General features: G+C 43.9%; 1 protein-coding gene across 2 annotated transcripts in view; it reads left to right on the top strand.

Annotated features, from left to right (window-relative positions):
* Positions 1-25764, top strand: part of nr6a1a (nuclear receptor subfamily 6, group A, member 1a) — a gene marked incomplete at its 5' end in the record, with an annotated part of 80512 nt that overhangs the window by 26659 nt on the left and 28089 nt on the right. Inside the window, one exon of one of the 2 annotated variants that reach the window (XM_079161626.1) lies at positions 18289-18312. The exons of the other annotated variant lie outside the window; for it this stretch is intronic. Coding sequence (XP_079017752.1) covers positions 18289-18312 — 24 coding nt within the window. The remainder of the gene's footprint in view (positions 1-18288; positions 18313-25764) is intronic. 2 annotated transcript variants of the gene reach the window in all.

The raw sequence follows: 25764 nt of genomic DNA, 5'->3' as shown, positions 1-25764 counted from the left end.
ATTTTCATTGTTTCCATCTAGCACTGCCTTGAAAATCATTGTCACCTTGAATCATAATAACCACCAGAATGTTGTACAAAGGCTTTTTGAGCAAATGGATAAATAATTGGTATAATCATTTTTTTTTAATAGCTTCTGTGTTGCATTGATATTCCTATTTCAATACACAAGTTAATGCCAGACATTAGTCTTTTTATATTCAATATGTCTATATGCCCCCTTGTCTCCTTTTCTTTTCATTAAATTCTTCCACAGTTTCCTAATTTCTCTGTTTCCACTCACAGACAAGGTGGGAATCCATTGTTTTTTTTCAGTCCCTCTGGCTCGGGCTTCAATGGTTTCCCTCTTTGGCACTTGCACAGTCTGGCTGCATGCCGAGACACACAGAGGCTTTTTCATTCTCAAATATCCCCTCCTTTTTTTTTCATTTGACTTCACTTCTGCTCTCCCTGCTCTTGGGAGAATTTATTCGTTGGTTTGAGGCGTGGCTGTGCTTTTGTATCGGGGTTCTTGATAGTACTGCTGCTGGTGTGGTCCCCAGAGGCTTTGCATAACTGACAAACTTGCAAAAGTATGTTTTAAAAAAAAAAAAAAAAAAAAAAGCTGGGCTTGCATGAGACGGGGCCAAAGTGAAAAGTGCTACAGTGTGACTGAACTAGAGTGAACCCTGCATCGTCAGCACATTCCAGGGGTTGGACAATGAGAAGCACACAGTGTACTCTGTCGCGTTGCCTGCATAGCTGGCTGGTCTGCAGCCAGGACTCCGTGCCGCCTGAAACAAGGCCAATGCAGCACACATGCAAAGTTCAGCAAAAGCAGCGCCAATTTTTAAAGTCAGTGTATCGTACATGTCTGTTATGTTAGGACTGCATGCTTTCTTGTGTTAAAGGTGAACTTGAGGTCAGGGATAAGATTATACATCGCTAAAAAGTACATCGTCACATGCAGAGTTTTCAATGTAACCATGGTGCTGTGGTGATCATTGGATAGGATACAGGACCTAAATGTTGACTAAAACATCAAGATGTGCTCCATGTGGGAATCCAGTCTGACTAGAACCCCAGGGGAGTTTAGTTTGTGCGCTAGGAACAGACGTACTGTTGGAGTTGAGGCTAGGTTTGGTTAAAGTTACTCCAAGGAATTTTACACTGCTTATGAAACTGTCTCAATTTAATATTGATGCCTTTTTAGATGAACTACATAAGCAAACACTGCCTCCTGTGGCCAAGAGCAGAGCTTCTCCTCTCTGCTCCTGCGGTCCCCACTGTGAGCCAACACAGACGCTGCTAGAGACCCAGACCGTATTGCTGGCCCTGCTGGAAGGAAGGAAGGAAGGCATGGGAGAACCAGAACCAGACTGTCGGACACTGCTGCAGTGAAACAAGAAGTTTTTTTTTTTTTTTTTAAAGGTCTACTGGACCGCCAAAATCAACATAAAATAAAGTTCCTCATAGTAGCTTTAAGTTTCTTGTTAAAATATGAAAAATCTTCAGGAACTGATCCGAGAGTCCCTGGATTGGAAGATGAATATGTTCACATCCTGACAATCCACCAGTTGCAGAACAAAACCACCCACTGGTTCCTGTCATTGCCTAACCACTTCCATTGGATCATTTCTCTCTTCCACTTTTCACTTCAGAGTCTCCCAGGCTATGGTGAGACCGGCACAGAGACGCAATCTGTTTTCTAATGGTGGGAATGGCTGCAACTTATTTCCTCATCAGTCTAATCCTCTGATGCGTATGTGTAGCCACAGTTAACCTGACACTCTCAGCTGGGCTCAGATGCCTGTTCAAAAATACTCTGGCTGGGAGGCTGCCAGCTAATGCTCTCAAACACTTTCCCATCCCATCATGCCTCTTGACAATTATTATTATTGTACAATCCACTGACACTGCAAGACATCTAATGGAAGTGCATGAGGAGTAAATCACTGAAATCACTCGCGCCATGAGTGATCCTCCTCAAACTCAAAACTCAATCAAATTCAACAAATATGCCTTAATTGAGGTGTCGGTCACAAAATCGTCTTTAAGTTGGATTGACATTTTAATATCTGCTGGTTTGAAGTTTATAATCAGATTTACTGGTGCACTGGTTTCTGAAGTATCACATTTAACTGTCACACATTTGTAAAGTGGATTGGTCTGTGAGTCAATACATTAATCTCGGTTAGATAAATGGAAGAGACCAGTTACGGCCTTGCAGTAATATTCACCACATATGATCAGCTAAGTATGAAGTATGATGTCATTTCCTTGTTTCCCTATATAGAATGCTATGGCTGGTAACCTAGTGAAACATTTAGTTCTGTGCAACCCTCATTTAAATGAATAGGTTGTATTATGTTTTCATTAATGTTGGTCTTGGCACAGATGAAAATGATATATTGTAGTTTTAGTGACGAGTCCAATTCTTGAGACGGAAAACTGCAAATGATCAGGTTTTTCAAATAACTTTTCTGGCATGTGTTAGCCATTCCTTGGCAGTGTAAGAAGTCATGCTTAGGGAAAAGGAAGTGACATGCGACAACGGTCGCTGGGCTCTAACTGGGGTTGTAGCGGTTCCTGTATACGTTTCAATGTGCTAGAACCTCCCTCATCATCTTCAACGATACCAAATACTGGCACGCAATATCAGCTCCCAACAGCTTTAATTAAGCCCCGAAATGAAATGAACCCTGCCTGTGGAAAAAGCATCAGAATATTAACAGAACTTTTCGGTCCAGCATAGTTTGACGAGCCTTAGTGCATTTCTTTGGATCTTGAGGGGCGTAAGCGATATATGACCATTGATCAGCCATACTGGCTGAACCTGGGTACGGGCAGCAGTGTCCAGGCCGGCCCTGCTCCAGTGTAGGGACCCCATCAGGTGGAGCGCCAAGTCTTTCCAGAAACCCTCCACGTGCCATGGATCATCCTGCCAAGGCTCCAGGGGTTTCATTCGCAACCTTAACCGTGGTCGAGCCAGCTCGTATCTCTGCTGCCAGCTACTCCCTCAGCATTAAACCGGGACTCTGTCCTGATGCTGGCACACTGTTTTCTCTTAAACACCGCTCTCACTGCTTCTCCTCAGTTCCTCCTTGCAGCAGCTAGTATCCTCACCTGTACGGCGCTGATTGACGTGCCCGTCTGTCTGGTTTTGCTCTGCATCTGTCTTTTCTCTCTCTGCTGTGCACCTTTTGATGCACTTGATCACGTCAGTCTGGCTCTAGTTGACTTCTCCACTCCAGCAGCATGCCTGAGAGAACTGCACAGTATGTTACACTCCTCTCTCTTCTCCAAAGCTTTGTCGGCTCATTTCAGTCATGAGTGCAGAGGCTGATGAATATGTATCCCGGGCTCTTTTCGCGGCAGTTTTGAGAATCTCTAACAAAGCGGGATGAGAGAGCCCTTTGTGGTTGTCTTCTGGATTTAACCGTGACATTTCTCTGGGGCTTGCTGCCACTTTTTTTTTATCTTCAACAGACTTTATCCGCAGGTCAGGCTCGCGGCGCCCTTTGAAATCTGGCATTGTCAAAGCCCACCCCCAAAATCCTTGCTCTATCACAGTTCGTTATTTGGGAACTCGTCTGTTTGAATCTGTGGGCCTTAATTGAGTCATTAAAACACGGCAGAAATATGTTGCCATACCCAAACAAAAGGTTATATAACGCTCACTTATAGCACATAATCCATGTTATTAATCCGTCGACGCAGTGCAGTGGTGGGTTTGTCGGCAAACGCGGGGATCAACGTTTTCCTTGTCGGCCCGCCGCTCGAACTCGCTGCACCTCGCAATACAGTAATAAGCAGCAGGGAGCAGCGAACCAGGCCATCGCCGTGTTCATTGTCATCTTAAAACACCCTCCCCATCCACAAAGCAGGGAAGCCTCACACTGCCAGATTTAGAAATGGCACAGAGCTGGCGAGTGAAAATCACAGGCGGCAATACTGATTTCACATTTCTGTTATCAGTGGGAGCCAGCACGGTGAGCCAGCACGGGATTGACCTGGATACTGATGGGCCTTTATTGTGCCGAGATGCTGCCTGAGCCACCTCACGGCCAGACAGACCTGGTCAATCTAAAGCACGGTCAGGGTGGGTTCACCTACAATAAGTGAGTGAAATAGAAGTAATACCAGTAGGTTTGTTGGAAGCTGCAAAACCTCTAATTTCAGTTTCAATTCAGGTGCACTCTAAAAAAATAGTTATTCCACAGCCACCAATGCAGCAACATACACTCATAAGATCATGGGAGATGCGCAAAATGTAACGCCTTAAATTGCTTGATTTTCAATTTGTTCAAATCAGAGCCCCTATTACTGCCACTTTTAGCACCGTGCTACACCTACGAGACCAAACATGGTCATCATCTTCCCTGTTTTTTTTATACGCCGCCATTTTATTCCCATAAAGCCCCATTTTTATTTGTATTTTTTTTGTGTGACAAATATTACAAAGCATCGCGCCCCGTCCCAGTAGGGGAGCGTGTCGCCGCGTTGCACCAGCAGGGACACTGTGTCCTTAATGTGCTGCACTGTGCTTTGTGCTCTGTTGACCTAATCAGCTCCGCTTAAGCCAAAGTTAAGCTCATCTTTTTGTCCTACTGTATGGATGAAAGACAGGCGACCGTTCACGCCACAGTGGATCAAACGCACAGAGCTCGTGTATGATATTTTTTAGAGATTCATAAATGCTCGACTGCCAGAGGTGGATGAACACTGCGGCATAAGTCGGGGACGCTTGAGTCGAACATTGCGGTGGTTGGAATTGGCTGATCCTCTGCACAGCAGTTTGTGGACTGTGCAGCAGAGTTGTTGAGGCTAGTGCTTTGGAGAGTTGCTCAGAGACTTAACCCTCCTCCCCGGCACCTTCCTCCTCGCTAGCAGAGGAAAATCTCTGCTGAATTCATGTCTCCTTTCAGATTTCTAAGAGGCGTTAAACCTTTCTGGATTAAAGAAGGTAATCTGACAGGCAGAAGATTGTATTAGCCGGAGTGTTGGCAGAGCTTTTAATTTCTCCTCTTTTCATTTCCCCCTCTCAGCCTGCCTCTCCTGCTGACCTGCTAGATGGTATTATTGTGTTTCGTTTGGAATTACAGCAAAAACATCCACATCTTCACTACTATTCACTCTTTCTCTCATGCTCTCTATCTATATCTCTCCATATCCGCTCTCTCCTACCTCTCTCTCCAGCAGTGACAGCATACTTGTGTGAACCCATGAGTTATCATTTGCTAATCCCTGATGATTATGGAGCTTTCCACACGGCCCTTATCTGTAGCTGAGCCCGCTTTTTACTGCATAGCTGCCAATTATCTCTCCGGCAGCCAGCAAACAGACCTGTCTCTGTCAGCCAGCTGCAGAAGTGCCACGAGGCCTCTTACTCTTTCTATGCTTCCACAGACGCACCAATGACGGGCGGCCTGGGTACATGTATTTTTGGTCCAAGTGCTTGTTGAAATGTCAGATTGGGAGATCAAATGGGTTATTGCGTTCTTGTATGTTCTGCACTCAGCATCAGCTGCAGAGGGCAGGACACGTGTGTTGGTTTAAGAATCTGCTCGACAAACTGCAGCCAGCCATGTCCTTACTTCACTCACAGAGGGGACGACAATGATAAGTCACTGAGATGAAAATGCTGTGTGAGTCGTGATGACAAATGCTTCTGACAAATGTTTAAGCTGTTGATGTGAATACTTGTCCTGGCCTTAATGCGGAGAACTGATATTCATTTGAATACATGCTGCTTTTGGCTAAAAATAAAGCTCAGCGAAGTTGCTGTCACAAGTTAATTTTATTTGACTTGACATCCTGAAGCTTAGATTTTAGCATATTAGCATCAAGGTCAACATTCTGCTAGCGTGCCAAATCTACAACCCACACAGTTTGGACCGAGAGCTGTGACGGCGATGCCTCGTCGTGACTCATCCAACACTTCCTGTGGCCAGGCGCTGGGATGGCCAGGGATGGAGTATGACAGCACGAGGTTACGGTGAGCAGGACCTCGCCCGCGGGGAGGGTACGCGCATCACGGCGCTGTCAGCTGATGTGGTGTCAAATTGTCAGTGTAATGGGAAGTGACGTGCACATCACAGCAATGTGGGTCAGAGCGCCAGATGACCAGCCTGCGGCCTGTATCTGCTCCGCCTGTCTAATCTGCTGTAGCCCGACCAGACGAGACTCTCTAATCGACCCTGATATTCACTGAACACACATTACCATCTCTCTTCACGCTCGGGAGCGCACACACGGCACGAAGGAAGTTCTCTGAGACATTTAAGAGATTTAAATGGAATGGGTGTCGGTAGAAAGACGTTAAATCATTATGTGATTGTAAAGGTTTGGAACGCGCTTGTAAAAGAGCGGGACGAGCACATTGTTCCCTTTTCTCTTGCTGCTTGATTCAAATGTGGCTGAAAGCCCCAGCAGATATCATGTTGTGTAAGTCCTTTTTTTTCTTCTTAACCAAAGCAAATCACACTTTGTTGAAAGCATAAAAAAAATCCAGACTTATCTGTTTATCTCCCCATCTCTGCTGCTCTACCTTTGATGTAATGCCCAGCATATTTACAATGTTTTCGACACCCTCATGATTTTAAAAATATTTATACAGAAGGCTAAATATAAATGCCCGTGTATGCAGTTTCCCTGCAGTGTGATCTAGGGTGAGCTGTGAAAATGGGCCGGATGGATGCATAGCTTAATAGGATTCCCATGACATGGTCGGGGGCTGAGGAAGCGGTCGGGAAAGGCTCGAGAGGGTGGTGGAGGGGGGAAAAGCGCAAACTTTTGCGAGTGTTTGCTTAGCACCTGCGTATGGACTTAACAACTCCATTCGTAGCCAGAGGGAAGTGACACATGGGGGGCCTTGAAGTGTTTTGACATTTTCTGCTCAAACAGGTTTTTTACGGCCGGGGGAAGAGGCCCGGAGGAGTTCAGCCTGTGCGAATCTGCCTCTGCCTCATCAAAGGCAGTAATTTCCTGTTCATTTCAGACCCCCATCCCCCAACCCAGAGCTCTTGTCTGCTAATCCCACCCCTGCAAACTGCCCCCACTCCCCCTACCCCCACTCTGGGCCCCCCTGCTGGTGTCCTGCCCGCCTGTGCTTCGGCTTGCTACACTCCAGGGCCAGGGACTGGGAGGCTATACGCTTTGTGTCAGCAGGCTTGCGGCTGAGCACTAACAAATCCTCATTGTCCCGCGAGGGAGTGGTGACAGAGGAGGAGGAGGAGGGAGGGGGGGGGGGGGGGGGTGCATCGCTGTCTGGTTTCTATTCAAATCCAGGTACACACAGGCCTGGGAGGGAGCAAGGGGTGCAGAGGGGCTTATAGAGCTCCAAGCCTGGTATCAAAGTCCGCCGAGGTGCGGGGTCACAGGAGCCACTTACACAACTGCTGCCTTCTCTGAACCCAGACGTTACTAGCTGATCAACAAGTAAGACTGCACCATGCAAAACCGTCAAGGTTTCCAACATGCTGCGTAAACACTATAGGGACCAAAAAACCCTCAAGTTCAACTCCACAGTCCAAGTGGTATCGTTTAGTCAACAAAGGACTTTGGCTGCCTGTAATCCTTGAGCAATTGGTAAAACCTGTGCTGTCATTCATTTTCTAATAACATTTTTTTTTAGTTTTTTTAACATTTGTATTAATGGCTGTATGCCGGCTGGAGACTTGATTGTTTCAGTGACTTCACACAAAGGCTCTGCTGATTGGGGTTATGGAGTGTATGACTTGATGAGGGCTGAGATGTGTATCTGGGTAACAAGACTCAACATGTACAGGCATCTCAGAGAATGACTAGTACTCTGCTTTCAGTCGGAGAGCCTCAGAGGGTTTTTAAATGAATGTTTCCCGGACCGCCGTCAGGACGGTTGTTTTTGTTTGGTTTTAATCTGAATTTTTTTACCTTAAGAGATGACTCTTGTTTTTCACTTCCTCTAGCAGCTGCATGTAACTTCGTCATCACTCAAATATCAATCCAGACTTATTTGTGTGTGTTTGTTCCGACGTTGAGCCTTTGTGCTGTCTGTGAATGTGTTTTCCTGACTCCAGCAGCAGCAGCCGTGGTGTACATCTGTGATGTTTTTCTTGGTTGTTGCTACTCCTTCACGCACTCGGCTTTTGCGGTGGATTAAGAGCTTTGGACAAAAGCAGACTGGGACAAAAAAAATATAGGGGCGGTGAGTATTTCCTGTCACTAAAAACCCAGCGACCCCCACGCAAGCCGGCGGGGAAAACCAACCAAAAAGGGAACAGAAAAAAACATCCCCTGTGAAAATTACAGTCTCTCCTATTCTTCCTCTTTAAGCGCCGTCTATATTTAACCACCTCCTACATCTACGCTTCCTTTGCTGCATTTTCCTCCCTTCACCTTAGTGTTTTTTGTTAACTCGAGCAAGTCATTGACGGCAGCTTTTTGAATTTTTGATTCGGAACCATCGCTGCTTTAAAAAAAAAAAAAAAAAGGCCCTGGCCAGATTTCAACACAAGCCAGTGCTGAACGATTTTCACAATGATGCAAGTATAATTACACGCAGCACATTCAACGGATTCCTCAAGTTGGGATTTTCGACCTGCAAAGCACGGCGGGCTTTCTCAAAGTGGGAAAGGGCGGGGTGCAAGGTGAGCACTTTGAGAGGCAGTGAAGCATGGTCACCCCTAACCTCACCCGAACGCTGGAGGCGGGGTGTCCCCTCCCCTCGTGGAGCGGAGCAGCAGCTGGCTGACCTGTCCCTCCGCTGCAGCCTCTAATGGCTGACCTGCCCTGTCTGGACGGCCCTACTCGCTTTTGTCTACTGTCTGGCTCAGTTCCTCTCAGTCAAACATCGCTACTGGCTACCGCAGTCCTCATTCCGCATTCCCACAGAGCAAGCTTCAGAAAAAAAGACACACACAGACGGTCACAGGAACACGCGCGCACTTTTCACACTTGGCACACTTTGTCCGGCGCGCACAATATCTCCGTCTCTTTCTCTCGCACATGCATCCTTTTCAAAACTCTCCCACACACACAGAGCCCCTGTCTGGTTTGACACATACACACAAATAACACTGTTTCAGACAAACTGTACCAAGCATAAACACTCTCACACACACCGGGAACAAATACAAATGTCTGTGCTATAAGTGAAAATAAAATTTTTATTTTTACATTAGCTTTGTAGAAATATAGTGTTTTCAATGAAATTGTTGAATGTAGAAATTGTTGAATGTAGCAGCTTTTTAAACGATTCATGCATTACTATGAAACTAAATCAGAACCGGTGGAAAAGTGGCAAAGGCAAGTGTTTAATAATCAGTGAAGCTGGAAATGAAAAGGCTCAGGGAGGGAAGCAGTTCAAATACTTACCTACAAGTTCGGCAGCGTGAATCTGTGGTGACTGGATGGTAGGAAAAGAAATCGAACACGAGAGTAAAAAGCCTCCATATTCGGGGGGGAAAGCTCATGTGGACGGGCTGGAAAGTTGCTGCAGAAACGGTTCCCCTCTCCGTCTCTCTGCTCACTCTGTCTGATCGCTCTGCCTCTAGTGGGAACTCAGCCAAGAGTTTGCAAATACAAGTGCCTTACAAATCTCTCTCGCCCTCCCTCCCTCCCTCCCCTCTCCTTCCATGCTTCTACATAGGTAAACAAGCACACACATTCCCACATGCATGCAACCCCCCCCTCCCCACCCTACCCCCCCCCACACACATACACACACACACACACGAGCCTGGCTACGACGCAGGTTATTGAACTGCTCCACATTTCCATGCATGCACTTTATATGAGGCAGTTGATGGACAGCAGCGCATAGAGTCATGTGTGGAGGGGGGCTGCTGTGATTGGCTGAAGGCCTGGGAGCCAAGGGGGGGGGGCAGGGGCGCTGTGATTGGTCTGAGCTCAGGCCATTGAAAGTAGAAGGCTTTTCCATCGAATGGCTGCCGCTCTGGGTGGAGTTTGGGTGACGCTGCTAAGAGAAAAACATCATCCTGAGAGTTTTGCGCCTTTAAGTTTGAGCTGCTGTGGTTGGACAGTATAGTGTATACACGTATCGCGTTTGCTGAAACCAGTGATTTGAAGGCGTAATATGAAAGAGAAGAAATAATAAATACATTGCCGTAATAGTATCGGGTCTATAATTCACTCGTGAATCTTGGATGAATCTGAAAAGATTAGATCAGATTAGGACTGAGAAATCAACTGACAGGAAATCTGAACTAATTTAATTGATTATTCATTTAAGTCTTTTATCAAGCAAAAATGCCGTCATGCCGTCAATGTCATTGGTTCCACCTTCTTAAAATAGTTTCATAGCAGTAATGTGTTTCACCCTACCGAAGAGTCCTGGACCAGCTCTGAGGTGAACCTCAATCTGAACCGATTCAAAACTCAGTTAGTTTGACTCTAGAAGGCTGTTTTCACGCACAGCTGTTGAAGGTTAAAGTGTCTCTATGTTCACCTCAAAACGTCCATATTAATCAAAACATATTTGCAGATTCATAGATTCTTGATTTATTAATGACTGAGAAGGAAAATATGACTTAAAGAATGTTTACTATGCAATTGAATTTGTATTCATGTGTCCTAAAACATGTCTGAGGGAGATCTTTAAATCCAAATATTTTTGTTTCTAGTTTTATTTTGTTTCAAGCTTCGCACAGTGTGAACTAAACCAAGGCTTAGCCTGGACAAATCATTCTAGAACAGCAATAATATATACATAAAAATCACATATGTTAACATCTTTTACTTTACCCTTTGCCATATTGTGCTTATGTAGCTACACAGTTTTAAGTCTATTAGTTTCATATGAAATCTGCAAATTCAGGTTTCAGTGCATAATGTTGCTGCTCAGTCCCACATTATTTTGCGGCTTACTCTTCCTACCTACAGGATAAGTAGACTTGTTATGAATTCTTTGCTATAGAATTCCCCATTTTTTTCTGTTCATTAAAACCATTTATTTGAAAACAGCTAAATCCTGGAATGTTGTTTCATCAGCAGTAACAGGACTCAGACAGCAGGTCTCAGGATCTCCTGTGTGGGGGGACGATGATGGAGACCTACATTTGATAAACTGGATTGTGATCTGGATTGTGCCCACATGCTATCCACACCTCACTGAGATCTGAACTCGATGTGAGCCAGGCCACCTCTGCATGTGGTCTGGCTGATCGGATCCCAATGAGAGCAAGATCCGGTTTCGGAGTGTACAGACTTGACAGTTGATGCGTATTGCACTGATGGGACGACAAAAGTCGCTTTGAAAAGACAAGTGGAACCACAGAATTAGTGTTAGCATGACATGAGCGCTAGAGATCTCTTAAGGGCCAGTCAAAAGCATGGCATGTTGCTACAGTGTTATGGGATACATTTTTCGTGTGTGTGTGTGTGTGTGTGTGTGTGTGTGTGTGTGTGTGTGTGTGTGTGTGTGTGTGTGTGTGTTCCTCCTGAGTGATGACGGCATAGCGAGGCCTGGAGCGCTGCCAAGTGCTTTCATTCACACCTGATTAGATCACTCTGACCTGGATAACACGCAGCGCTCGGCAACACGCTGCCACACAAGCCTTTTGTGTGGCTGCTCCCAGCATCACTGAGGCCATGTTAAAGCAGATACCTTGGCGGATGTCAGGACGACAGTCGCTGCACCTAATCACATCCATCGCCATCAACTTATATGTGGTTTACTCACCTGAATCCTGTCACCGCTACACGTAGAGCCATACGGATGTGTTCTCCACTGTGTCAGCAAAGTTAGAGACTCAATCTTGTGTCGGACTTATTTTTGTACAGCCAATCACAAATTGCAGAGTTGTTGATGCCAGCATATCTTTCTTTTTCTGCTGTCGGACACGAAGCATGGATGCATTGTATTTGTAGACAACTGTGATGAAAAAATGGTGCAGAATTGTTGAAGTCAGACTCCAGCTGGATTTCTACATATTTTGGGCTTGTCCTTGTTTTTGTGTTTTATAACAGAAAAGGTTGTTAATGGAATGCTTATTTTTGAGTGGTTGTCTTGATGACATGAGGGGCTGTGTGTTAGCGTATCCCTTCATGTCTGGTACTACTAACTGCTTTCATATTTATGCAAGAGTTTTTAGGGTGTAAGTATTATGCATGCTAAATATGTCAAATATTGAAATATAATGTGTGCATTCCTGGTAAGAAATGTTGAAAAAGAAGCAGCCAATGATTTTACATAAATTATAAGATTGATTTATTTGTCTGTCCATTACAGCGATAGGTCAAGGCCACACAGGGGATAACTAACGAACTAACTCTCCATAAAATACAACAAATACACTTTCAACAACTCCATAATTATCTATTTTGTATGTATTTTTGCTAATTAGCCCTTCCTGCATAAGTCAGTTGGGTTTTGTTGTGCTATATGAGGCATAGCAAAACAAGTTAGAAGAAATGCACATGGCTTGAGCCTTCGCGCAATTCAATCTGGAGTATATTGTGTAACAGCTGATTAAAGTGTCTGGATGTTTCAAGGGTTTTTGATGCAATAGATTAAGGTTTCATTTAATGCCTTAAATGAAATGGAATGATAATAGTTAGATTTTCTCTTTACAGACCTACGCCCTTCATTCAGTCTGTAAAAATACAAAAGCTAACCTGAAAGCCACAGTTTACCCCAGCATCCAGTCTTTGTGCTCAGCTCGGTCAGGCTAAAAACATCCTATCTATATGCTGGACACTGAGATCTCCTCACCTGCTTCTGCTTTACAGAGCTAAAGGGTTCCTTAAATGTTGGACTGCTCCTTTAAGGAATACAAGATTTAAAGTTGAGTAAGTTGATGAAAGCCACAATTTCACAGTGATTTTCTTTTTTTCTGTATGGCCATGGCTCAAATTGCATCTCCTCCCTCAACACAACACTATGTCTTCAAATTAGCATGTTGTTCTGTGTCGAACACGGCATCTTGGTAAGGTATCAGCTAATTCTCCTGGCGGGCCTTTCTCTGAAACACCTCTTTGTTGTGCTAATGTGCTCTCTGTGATAGCATCTCCATCCATAACCTTCTCCATGTGTACAGATAACCTGGAGGGGGTGGAGTGGTGTATGTAGGGCGCTGGGAGTCGGGTAGTGGGGGTTGTTGCAGCATGTCCTGCAGCTGTGCCTGCGACGACAAGCCTGTCCTCAACCTGCCCTCCGCCAGACTAAACACAACACACAGCTTTACCTGCAGGGCTTCCTGCCTGCCTTCCCTGTTGCACTTCCACTTGTCTTGTGACTTTTGCAATGGATGCCTAGCGGTTTTGGGATCTCGGCGGTACGTCTGCGCATTGCGAGCTGTAGTTGGAGCAGCGACGGCTCTCGGTTACAGCGTGATTGGTAGGTTGGCTGCTCGCCGATGTGCACTGGCCTAACTGAATGCACTGAACCAGGTTTTTGTGCCCAAAGCAGTTCTGATGGAGTCGTGCTTGATCTTTCTGGGCCACATGGAAACTAGGTCACTGTGCTGTGCTGTCAGTCGTGTCTCTCTCTTCTTGTGTGTGTCAGTGCAGAATAAAAGTGTAAAATAGGGCTTTTACATAAGGATGGGATGGCTTCAGATATGCAGTATTGCTGTTGCAAAGATTCTCTGAAACTGCAGCAAACCACCCCCCCCTCCTCCTCACGATGCCACACTGGGAGAGAGCGAGATAGGAAGAGAGAGATGAAATTTTCATCCTTGGTTCAGATCCCTAAGAACGCTTGGGATGGCAGGATCTTATTATCACAGCAAATTTGCAATGTGCAGAGTGGAGGAGATTAGATGCGTCTTGCCTTTGAAGTGATTTTCCAACCATTGTGTGATGGCAAATTCCATCAAGTGTTGGAGGGAGCCGTGATAAGAAGCACGGGTTATGAATGCTGCGGCATTAAAAGCCTTCATTTGAGCACGAAGATGAAACACTCCCAAACTCCAGCTAAATGAAAAATATTTCCCCTCATTTCAGCACTGTCATTCACAAACGTGTTGTGGAAAAGACACAAATACTAAAATAACAAGGTGCATTTGTTGGCTTAGATAAATATGTCAAAATATCAGGAATATGCATTGTACTTGATGTAATGAATGGGGTATTGACCTTTTGAATACAGGATTCACAGCCAATTTCTCTGCTTTTCACATTTATTCTCCCAATCAACATCATTTAATTCAGCTCTGAATCAAATGCTTTCCATTGTTTGAGACTTTTCTCTTTCTCAGAATCTTATCCATAGAAATCATTAACAACTTAGGTTTGACCTGGAAGACACAGGGTTTTCTTTTCCAGAGAATTGAGTTGAAAACATTATTAGGAATCAGATTTCCCAAGCAGACACAAAGGTGCTACTGGTCTTTGATCAGGCCGTCTCGCCGAGTCCTCCTCAGCTCTTTGACCTTCACTTTGAGTGCTGTGGCTCCTCGGGTTGGGTGTCAGGACGGGGCCAAAATGGGTAATGTGAGGGTGAGCAGGAATGTCACTGAAATGACCCCACCACTCCCAGCCCCCTCCTCTGGACTCCTCATGGGCTGGTGAGCTGCAGGGTGGGAGGACATCCCAAGGGACCCAGCTGAGGAGTGACATCCTGGGCCACAGATCCTGTTGCAGCATCAGACCCAACACAAACCGTGCAGACCTGCTGGAGGGGTCTCAACACACTGTGTGACACATACTGCTTCTGCAGTTGGTCCACTTTGTCTTATTGTTCTTTGTATTTGTAATTACGATGTAGTAGCTTTAAATCTGTAGGTTAGCTCAGAAAAAAGCTACACCGACTACATTCACACACTTATGTGCTTTCTGCAGTAAATGGATTTTTTTTAAAATATCGGTGTAAAAAAGGAACAACCTTTCTGTTAGTAAAGCATTTGCAACACAGCTAGATTTCAGCTCATATCCTGGCCAGATGTCTGTTTGACTTCTTATGAGGCTTGTTTGGGTGCATGTGAATGAAGTAGTGCTTTGACAGCCGTGTAGATGGACTGCATCTTTGTATTCCAAATATTTATATCCTAGAAACTGGTTTGCTGTCTGCATCAAAAAAGGAAAGTGTTGATATCATATTGGCACCTAGATGTTTTGAACTAATCATCAATTTCCATTCCTGTAATGGTGAGACAAATCATGCCATTGATAAAAACAGTTCAGTGCATGCTTAGCATGCCATTAACTATTTACTGCCCATATAATGGAAGTCATCAGTGAAGTTGTTGCTCTCTAAAGACTAAAGTAGGACGAACAGTGGGACGTTGTCTCCTTACAGGAGACAACTGCCTGACTCAAGGATTTTGCATTCGCTAAATAAATGAAGCCCATTTAAGTTGGTACTTCATCAATTAATTGAACAAACGTCAACGTCCATCTTTGTTGGTGAGAGATGTTTGTCCGGGCTGACTTTCTCATTTTTAAGCCCATCTTAAGGGAAGAATACCTTTCTTACAGCAAGCGCTGCTAGAATAAGGCTGGTACAATCCTTAAACATCCCAACCACCCAGACAACGACCTTTTCTCCCTGTTGGAGAAGAAGGTACTGGATACACCAGACCAGCACGAGAGGCTCAGATACCCTCGGATCACTACCATCCTTTATGAGGAATAGAAATGACAGACTCGGGGGGGGGGGGGGGGGGGGGGGACGCTATTTCATAGGGCCCTATATGTACTGTAAATAAAGGGCCAGTATGAAAAACATTACCTGCTTAGAAAATATAGGTTCCATTAGCTATGGTCACTGTTTATAATTGTAATATTTCTGTAGCTCAGTGAGGATTGCTAGCAGTCTCTTTCACTGTTGAATACTGTTTAAAGAGCCATCGGCCCTCTGTGCCGGATGGATTCAGAAAGTAGTGGAACCCAAAAGAACTCTGATTAGCATCAACTTGAACCTGAACTATAACAACCAGACAACGGTAGTCTTGCTGGTGAAATCCTGTAACCTCTGTCTAGAGATTTTATGTCAAATGTTGTTTGAGCAAATAAGAAATTCAACCAACAATTTGGTCAGTTTTGTGAATGTTGACTCTCCAGCAGACGTACTGAGAATTAAATTGTTCCTCCTTACCTTGTAGCAGCAGTGAACACATGTGAACAGAATTTCTGAAGAAACATGTTGCTGAGAATAAATCTACAGTACAATGACACACCAAGTGGAACCGCTGTCTCTCAGAACTCAAACCAACAGAAGAGTGAGCAGGGCCAAACGATGCTTTCAGATAATATAGTTCCTTGGTGAACTGGTCACCTGAACACTCTATTGTTTGTGTTTTGAGTGGCATTCAGCAGTGGCCTTCAACATAATTGGATTTTATGAGGAGACTTTGTATATTGGTCTGCCTAGTGTAGCAGGAGGCTGTCAGTGACTCGCTCATTGGTTCTTCGGTCGGATACTCCCAACATGCTGCTGGTGAAATATTGAGTTGGTTTTTGGGGAAGCCTTCCCACAGAGCTTGGCTGGCATATTTTTAGACTACAGTCTCAAAGTGGAGGTCTGAGAAACCACACGTATGGTGGGGGGGACACTCCCTGTTCACTACTGGTCCTCCACCCTTTCCCTTCTCCCCATTTCTCTCATCCGGGTTGGCTCGTCCGATCCCTTCAAGGATTGCTCAACGTTCTCAGAGGATACATATAAGAATTATGTTTTTTGCTTCCTCAGTCATGTGGCCAAAATACAGTGTGTGCATCATTGAATGCTTCGTGAACTGGACGGTTTAATGTCTTCATGCTGACCGCTAACGGATTCCTCCCAGGTGTTTCTCTCTCTCGGCTTCCTTATGTGCATATGGAAGCATTGCTCCATCCTTCTGTTTTCTTGTTGAAGTGGAACTACAGCAGCGCTGTATGCACACTCTCAAGGGCCGCACAGAATAATTCATATGATGCTTTGATAAGCAATAATGGAGCTAGTAAGGTATAATTCATATGCCCCAGATCTCTGTCGAGAGTCGATGGCTTTCACAAAGTGTCCCACTACCTCCCAGAATACCCCCCTCTTTCAAGTCTCTCGTCTGGTTGAAGAGGGCCTATTTATTATTTAAATCCTTCTATAATTCATCTATTCCCCACCAATACACCCTCCGTTGCTCATTCCTCATCTAGTGCAAATTAGCATGAGCGCTGTGTCTGTATGTCTGAGAACAGAGAAAGTAAGCAACCAGAGAGATAGCAGCAGCTCAGTCCAATGGAGACAGCTCGGTGCTTATTTCTACTGCAGTCCGTGTGATCTGATGCTGTGTGACATATTGAGTCTAATTTGTAGCCTAAAGAACCCAACAGCTGTGGCCTATTTTGTTTAGCTGTTTTTCGGGTGATGTCACCATTTCTGCCTCGTAAGGCTGCCTCGCTCTGGGCACTCGGTGTGAGGATGTCAGGAGCATTTCGCTAAGCTGCTGATGAGGAGGGCAGGGGTTGTGTAGCCTTCAGAATAATCTGATAAGTCAACCGAGGCTGTTATGTGCAGTTTTCAAGACCTCTATTAACCAGTGTTAAATATTCATACACGCCCTGTTGTTGTATTTGACATGACTTTTTTACATAATGAATAATATTTTAACGAGCGTTGTATGGTGATCTTTTGGGGGTGGGGTAGTACTACATTGTCTCTATTGCAGAATAATTACTATTGCCCCTCGTTGTCTTCACCTTGTCTATTATAACCGATTCTAAAATGTTACAAAGACACGTTTTCTCACTTCCCTCAGTGGTATCTGGTTTTAGTTGCCTGCTTAATGTGTTTTCATCAAGAAATATGAAAGCTGTTGACAGTGTGTAGGTTGTTCTGAGTAACTGGGACCTTTTTGGGGGGAAATTATGCTTTTGACTTTTTGAACGCACATTTTAATGCTATGAGCACTTGGACGCATAAAATCAAAACCATGGTACATCAAACATGTTTGTCATCAAAAAAAAGGAAAGCAAAAAGTTCTTTTTCCTAGTTAAGGCCATCACTGAGGAAGACTGAAATGTGGTTGAGAGCATCAGTAGACGTGTCTCATCCATCCACACTAATCTACTCCCAGAAACTCAGCTGAACTGAATCTTGTTAGTTGTGAATTAGTACATGGTCACTCTCCAGACAAGACAAAAACCTGATAGTTGTACAAATATTTCAGAATGTTGTAAATTAACTCTGAACATTGTTACACTAGAAGCACTTGCCTGACAGATCTCCTCACACCACTACTTGTTCCTCCCTGCAGGACAAGCCTCAGCAAGTCAGGCCGAGTGCCTCGACATAGCACACACACACAACATTAGCAGTGAAGATGTGTCCTGACATTCCATCTCTGTTGATCATGTGTATTGATAAGGGCTCTGTTTTCGGTTTTCACAGTTGCAATCAATGAAAGTAATCTAGGTAAGTGGAATACTGATACAGTTCTGTTTAATGAAGGTTATCTTTCAAGAGAACAACTAAATGGTCACTAGATTGAAATGCTGTAGTTTGATGGTTTTTTTTTTTACTACGACGTCCAGCGTTCAGCTTAGTTTATACTCTCGCTTGGCGCCGTAGCACGAGCCTCCGCAGACGGGCGAGTGTGTACGGAGGCGTTTCTACTCTGTGCTGTGCGCTGCATTATTCTCCCAAACACCAGAGGGCGTACAAACAAAATGAAAAATCCAAAAGACAACAAGTGTGACCCATAGACTGTCAAAAACGCCATAAAGCAACCTCCACAATGCCGAGGAGGGGTTGTAGTTCTCTGTAAACTCGTATCTCCTATTCATGGACTACTGTAGAGCCCTGTAAAGAAAGAAGTCAAGTGTTCCAGGCATTTTAAAGCTTGAATATCTAAAATATTTACTCAAATGTAGATTTTTAAGACCTAATTATAAAGCATTTAAAAGCGAATCGGCCTTCTTTGTATAATCCCAAGACATGTAGATAGTGCTTTTATCAGGGAACTATTTGTGTCACATGATCGCACGCCAAGACACACAAATTCAGAGATGCACGACCAAGCGCCGCAACCACTCATGATTGTGTCATTTTCTGGTGCTGGCTTCACTACGGTGAGTATAAACTAAGCTTTAATGCTACTGCAGCTATAACTGCTAATACTAGTGGGCTAGTCTAGTAGTGGGTAAACCGTTTGTGAGCGTATCGCTTTCAGTCTTTGTTGCCTTCTTTTAAATGACCTAATTGGTCCTAGTTTCCCTTCTAATTATAGAGCATACATGATTAAGAACCTTGCAGATATCCTGAATAATATTTAGGCAAGGCAAGTTTATTTGTATAGCACATTTCAACAAGGTAATTCAAAGTGCTTCACATAAAACCATTAAAAGCATCAAAACGTAAGGCAAAAGAAAAGGAGATTTAAAAAACAATTAAGAACATTCTTTGAAACATTAAAAACATTCATTAAAACACAAAAAAGCAATGTAAGAAATAAATACAGTAGTGAAATGCAGGAAATTGATTAATATCCTTGAATCTGGTTCAATTAAAGGCAGCAGCAAACAGAAAAGTCTTGATTTAAAGGAGCTGAGGGACTCAGCAGACCTGCAGCTTTCTGGGACTTTGTTCCAGATATGTGGAGCAGAAAAAAATCCAAGAAAGTTGTCAAAATGTGTAGTACACTCAGTTCCACCCTTTGGCATTGTGACCTGCCCAGTGACACATTAACCAGATCATGCTCCTTGTCCTCCGTAACTCAGTTGGTCATGGTGACACGTTGTGACATTAGCTTGGTTCAGACTGCTGATGCACCCGCCATCTCTATGGATTTTTCACTGCTTGCTGGCGGGCTTATTTGCCATTTATCTGTGATACAGGTCTGCCTCTCTCTGAAACAGCTTTATTTTTTATTAATTTTACAATATCTTTGCAGGGAGTGCACTAAGTGTGGCTCCATCGTAGCTCTAACAGCTTGACAGAGTAGCAGCTGGGGCGGGGCTTAGCCAAGGGCCGATAACTCATTATTAAACTAAAGGACATTTTTTTTAAATACTCCTGTTACTTCCCAGTGGTGTTCCTTTATTTTCAAATTTTGACCGAAGTATGTTTTAGTTTTCTGCATGATGATGTTGCTACATATACATGCATACATACATCCATATGTCCTTGTCCTTAGTCTGTGTGTCACTGACATGGCGGTGGGCATGCTCCCAGTTTGGAGAAGCAGACAGGAGCACTGGCATGGAAGCTAAGCCATGTACTGTGGATTTGTACTGTGTACTAAGTTCGGATCCAATAGTGACAATAACATAAACCACCTAACCGATCAATGCAGCGGTAGACCAGCAACTCTTCTGCAAGGTAAAACTACTGTTTTTGTGAATGCAGTCTGGTGGCTTTAAAGACAGCAATATAACTGCTTCAGTTCCCAGTCGGAAAGGGTTATCTGATGGCAAGGTGAAGCAGAGAAAATATTCTAAATGTAATGTTTCTTTGAGGTGGCTAAAATACTGCTGCCCGGGTTAATCGACAGATTAATCGATTATTAAAATAATTGTTAGTTGCAGCCCTACTTTGTCTGTACCCTGTGTCTGGTTTGATTTGGAACGCTTCAGGCTCGGGTCTGAGCAGAGAGTTGTGGTTTACATGAGTGAAATCCAGGTCATTTCTCAGGCTCCTTCTATATGGTCACAACCTAGTACCCAAATAGATAGGCATGTGCCTGTACTGACTAGGCTGTGGGTTACAAAATGGGGTCTTGTCACATTCCTGCGTTCCACCCGTAGGAAGTTATGTTCGTAGACAAACCTGTTTCAGCACTGTGTCCTCATGTTTCCCAGTGTTTGCTTTAATCCTCTTGAAGTATGTGATAAGTGAAGTTAACAGCAATCAGGAAATTCCACACAGTGTCAGGTATGTGGTGAAATTGTGTTGATGCTCATAAATCAGTTGGAGAGTAATGGTTTTCACATATTTGTTAGTAAACCTTTAATTTGATACTTTCATTCGGCTATTGCTACAAACCATATTGGTTTTTCTTAGAACGCCATATAACTAGCTCGGAACACTTTTAGTTTTGTTGTTAAATATACATTTTTACCATAAATGTGAGCCAAGTGAAGCAAATCCACAGATGTTGGAAGTTGTAACCTTTGAACAGATCATTTCAGCTGGAACAACACCAGAAGTTGGATTTCCAACTCAGAAAAACCTCACAAACTATCTAAAAATCCTAGATGTGCATCAACAATAAAAGCTGCTCTAGTAATAAACAGTTTATTTGCATTACGTTGTACACACGGCACTGTCCAACTTCCATCTGTGGACATGTTGCAACAGTGTTTGTGTGTGAAAAGTACCAGAGTAATGCATTATCAACTTGTGGTGTTGTCAATGGCTATCATGGAACAACCATTAAGTTTTCTGACTAGTTGTACTGGAACACGGTCAAAACGGGTGTGACGTCATTGCAAGTTAAACTGAACATGGTATCAAACATTATACAATGTGGAGCAGGCAGGACCTTTAAAGCAGCCGGTACAGCATGTAGTATTTACATCTTAAGAGGGAGCATTGTAAGAAGAAGCATCACACAAGGCCAGCAGGACACTTAGTAATACACAACTTGGCAATCTGATTGTGAGTAGCAATACACCAGTCTCACAAAGACAATGCAAAGTGGTGGTTAGTTGAATTTGTCAATTATTCATTAATTTTATATTGAAAAAAGATTATTGGAAACTATTTTGATAATTGATAGTTTTTCACGAAATAACAATCCATTTGAGAACCATTTCATGCCTTCAGGTTCCTAAATGTGACCCTTCACCGCTTCACTGCTTCGATTGTAAAGAAGTCTGAGAAAATGACTCTACAATGTTTACTGAGGTAATAAATCAAGAGAGAAGTAAACATGAGTTTATGGTCTCAATCTCTAGTTTCAAGTCTTCTTCAATACAGCATGAGGTTCATTTAGTAGACGATGGTCCATTTAGAGTCAAACAGACCATAAAGCAGGGGATGCTTTAGGGCGGGGCTACACAGTGATTGACAGGTTGACTATGGCGTTGTTCAGTCTGGGAGTCTTAGAACTATAATTCTTTCACAGTGTGTTTTCCGTACATGAGTTAATTGTCATTTTGCCAGTCTTAAAATGTGTATTCAGCGCTGGGTTGTACTTAGCCCGACTCTCTTGTGTCACTTCTAGTTGCAAAAAAACAAGATGGTGACTGCCTAAAACCAAGATGGCGACCGTCAAAATGCCCTACTCGACGCTTCCAAACGGCATTCTACAAAGCTATGAGTGACGTCATGGTGACTACATCCACTGCTTTTATGCAGTCTATGTATCTAGTAAATTGAATATTTTAGAGCTTTGGACTCTTGGTCAGACAAAACAAGACATTTAAGGACACCGCTATTTGCTCCAGGATAATGTGATGCGCTACATCAGACAACTGTGACTATGTCTTACTAGAGAAGAGTCATAAGTCAGTGAACTGACTCGGTAATGTCAGTTACACAGCAATATTTATCTAGATTCAAGCTACTGGTCATACCAGACCAAGCGAGGCAGTAACAGCAAAGAGGTGGTTAAAAATAGCTATATGGTTTAAATCATAAATGTTTAGCATGCTCTGCTAAAGGTGAAGTAAGACAAATCTAGTCCGTTCCCTCTTTGTCTCCACACTGAAAGCAGTGCGACTGGCCTGTCCTGGTGTCCCTGCCTCCCTGATTAGAGGTCTCCTCAGGGCGTAATGACAGAATTGTGTTCCTGTCAGTTCCTGCTGCTCAGAGTGGGCTAATAGTCATGCTAGCCCGCGCAGCATGTCATTAGCTCTCCACCCAAAGCCCAATGAGGGGCAGGTCTGTCATTTCCACGCTAAATCACAGTGCAGGCAGGCCGGAGATCAGTCACACCGGTGCTCTGAAGCTCCAGTGTTTCCACCCACCCTTCCTCACCGCACTTAATATGCACCGACTTACACATGCTATTAACACGGAGGAATTATTGCTACACGGGCTAGAGGAGGCAAATGGAAGCCAAAGAGAGGCACTTTGATGGGTCGCTGATACAGAGACCATTCCATCAAAACTGTAATTTGAAACACGCTGCTCATTTCTGACTGCGATTGGATGATTCATGGTTATCACTCTGATGATTAGCAGGCTTGCGTAGCATCTATCAGAGCTTGGGCTAATCTGCTTTGATCATTAGCCTCTAAGCCTTCCTTCCATGCTGGGCTTGTCGAGTACAGAGTGATGAGAAATTATACTTTTCATATTTGTATTAATCTATCTCTGCTTACTTGTCAAGCTGATAACTGCGTCACCCCCTCAGAACAATATTTTCAGTGTTTTTCTAACCGCACACAAACATTCCTTCACACTGGTCTGTATTATTACAATGTAATAATCAATTATTGGAGTTATTTCCTCTCAAACCACAGCTTACACCTCTTACATTTGTGAGGACCTTCATAAGGGTCCATAGTCCCACGTCAAAGGGTAGCATGTTATAATCCATTCGTGTATCTTATCTTCTAAGATTCTGAATCGATTCTATACTTCCAAAAAAAACGTTTTTTAAATTGAACCTAGATATTGCTTCTGATGGAAGGTAATCCTACAGACCAAGTCAAAGCATGTCAAGCATTAGTGTGTGTGTGATATTTTGAAAAATATTTTTTTCTGAGAAATAAAAAGGCAGCTAGCTACCAAGTGTATTCATGTAACAGCATTTTTATTTTTGTATAACTTAAACTTCCCTGATGCTGTACTCTGCTTATTATCGAGAGTTGATTTGGAATCGTGACCCCAAGAATCTAAATGAAATTTAAATCATGAAACACCAAAATATTCACACCCCTACAAGCTGACCTTCAAACTAAATCAAAGTAATTATCCATGCTACACATTTTCAACCCACAACACTATTAGATGCAATGTAGAGATAATCAGTCTGGACACAGTGACAACAGCTACAAGGAGAAATCTCTCCGACTGGGTTAGATTAGTTTCAGGATGCTGGCCTGGCCTGGCTGCTTCTGGCTGTTCTACTTTGTGGTGCTCTACCCATGAAATCTGAAATATACAGTGACATCTTATCAGAGTGGAATACAGTTACTACTGGTCAGGCTTTGGCATGCAAATCAGCAGCCTGTATGAAGCATCAGTTACATGTATGTATGCCATATGAGAATCATTTTACCCTGTTTCTCCGCACAATAAAAAGTTCTGCTCATTTTACAGCTTATTGGTCACAGTGGGCTTTTAATACCAACCACAACTTGCCCTGCAGCGGAATCTTCATGGAAAATAAGCTGAGCACCATATATTTAACACATTTTCAGGCCTGTGGCTCCATAAGAAGATAAGAAGTGGATCCGTTTTTGATCCACGTGAGCCAGATCTTAGCAAAGCTGTGGGTCGATCCTTGAGTCGAGGGGACGAGCTGATAATTATGAGCGAGCGTGACCATGTTATACAATACACGCGCATCTTTACTCAGTGCCATGACCTTCTCCGCTGAGATTTGCGCCTGCCTTACTTTGCCCTTTAGTGGGGCATGTTGTGTAAGTGAAGGGGCACGACGTGAATAACATTGGTATTTGCGCAACAGCCTGTGCTGAGTGGAGAGCTAACTGGAGCAGGAGAATGGCGCTGTTCGGCGAGGTTCACGGCTGTTATTCCTACAGGCCATGAGCGTGAACGGAGCTAATGCCATCTGACAGTTCTGGAGCAAGAAGAGGAGGGCTGGACAGAAAAGGAGAGGGAGAAGAGAGTGGGGGGGGGGGGTTAAGAGATAGAGGGGGTGGGAATATATGAGGGGGGGTGTTGGATGAGAGAGAAATAGGGGATGAGCTAGATATGGACAAAGCAGGGATGAGGGATATGGGAGGGGAAGGGCTAAAGCGGCGATACTGTAGGGACCTCTATTGTTACCCGCTGTAGAAAATGGCCTCTGAGAACCATCGCTTTTTATCAGTGTGTCATATTAAAAGTCCAACGTTTTCTCAAAATATGCAAATGAAGTCTGCACCTCTAAAGCAGGCGCTGATGGTCGGTAGTCTTTTTAGTCCGAGATATTCTATGAAATACTTCTCAGAGTGCAGCACATGCAGACTCCCCTGTGTGTTCGCACTGTGGGACAGATTAAGTCATCCGCCATTTTGAAAATATGCCTTGAGGGAATTCCAGAAATTCTCTCGAAGCATCAGACACATTTCTGTCCAATGTCTCTCTGAGATTTGTGGGAGCTCGGGCAGGGCCGGACATGTTGATATAAGAATATTTCCCTTTAGTGTGTCTCCGAGTCGTGAAATGAGTTGTGCTACTTTAACACTAACCGACAGACAGAAAATGGCAAAGGAGGAATGGCAGTGAAGAGATAGACGGCAGACAGATGGAGGGAAGAGGGAGTGGGAGGTATGGTAGGATCTCACTGTAATTTGACAGGCTCCAGTCCAACTCGGGGCTTCAGCAGCAGCTTCTTGAAGGAGGCGTAGCAGACACCCTGCTGCCTGCCTAACCTGTCATTACCGACGTGGTAGAAAGACAGAGATTCCACGTCGTGATGTCTCGTCCTCCTTCACGTCGCACATTCGGAGACTCAAGATTTGTCTGATTGTGGCTTCATGGTACTTGGAGGTAAAATTGTCCTCAGATCAGTTGATTCTAACACATCGAAACAGATGGAAAGTATGAAAATGTGCAAATGTATAAAAATGAACATGGATATGTCTAAAACCAAAACTTCTTTAGAATCCATAGAATGAGCCGCTGAGTGCAACGCTGTTCGTCTCGTTCAGAGGTCATCCATACCGTAATAACACCACTTTAGTAAGGAGCAACAGACATCAAAGGGTGGCTGCTCTCATTAATACAGTTTCACAAGTGTGTCGGACG

This window comes from Pholis gunnellus (genome assembly GCF_910591455.1).
Source record: "Pholis gunnellus genome assembly, chromosome: 6".
NCBI lineage: Eukaryota > Metazoa > Chordata > Actinopteri > Perciformes > Pholidae > Pholis > Pholis gunnellus.
The sequence above is the reverse complement of the archived record's forward strand: the minus strand, read 5'-3'. Positions and strand labels throughout refer to the sequence as shown.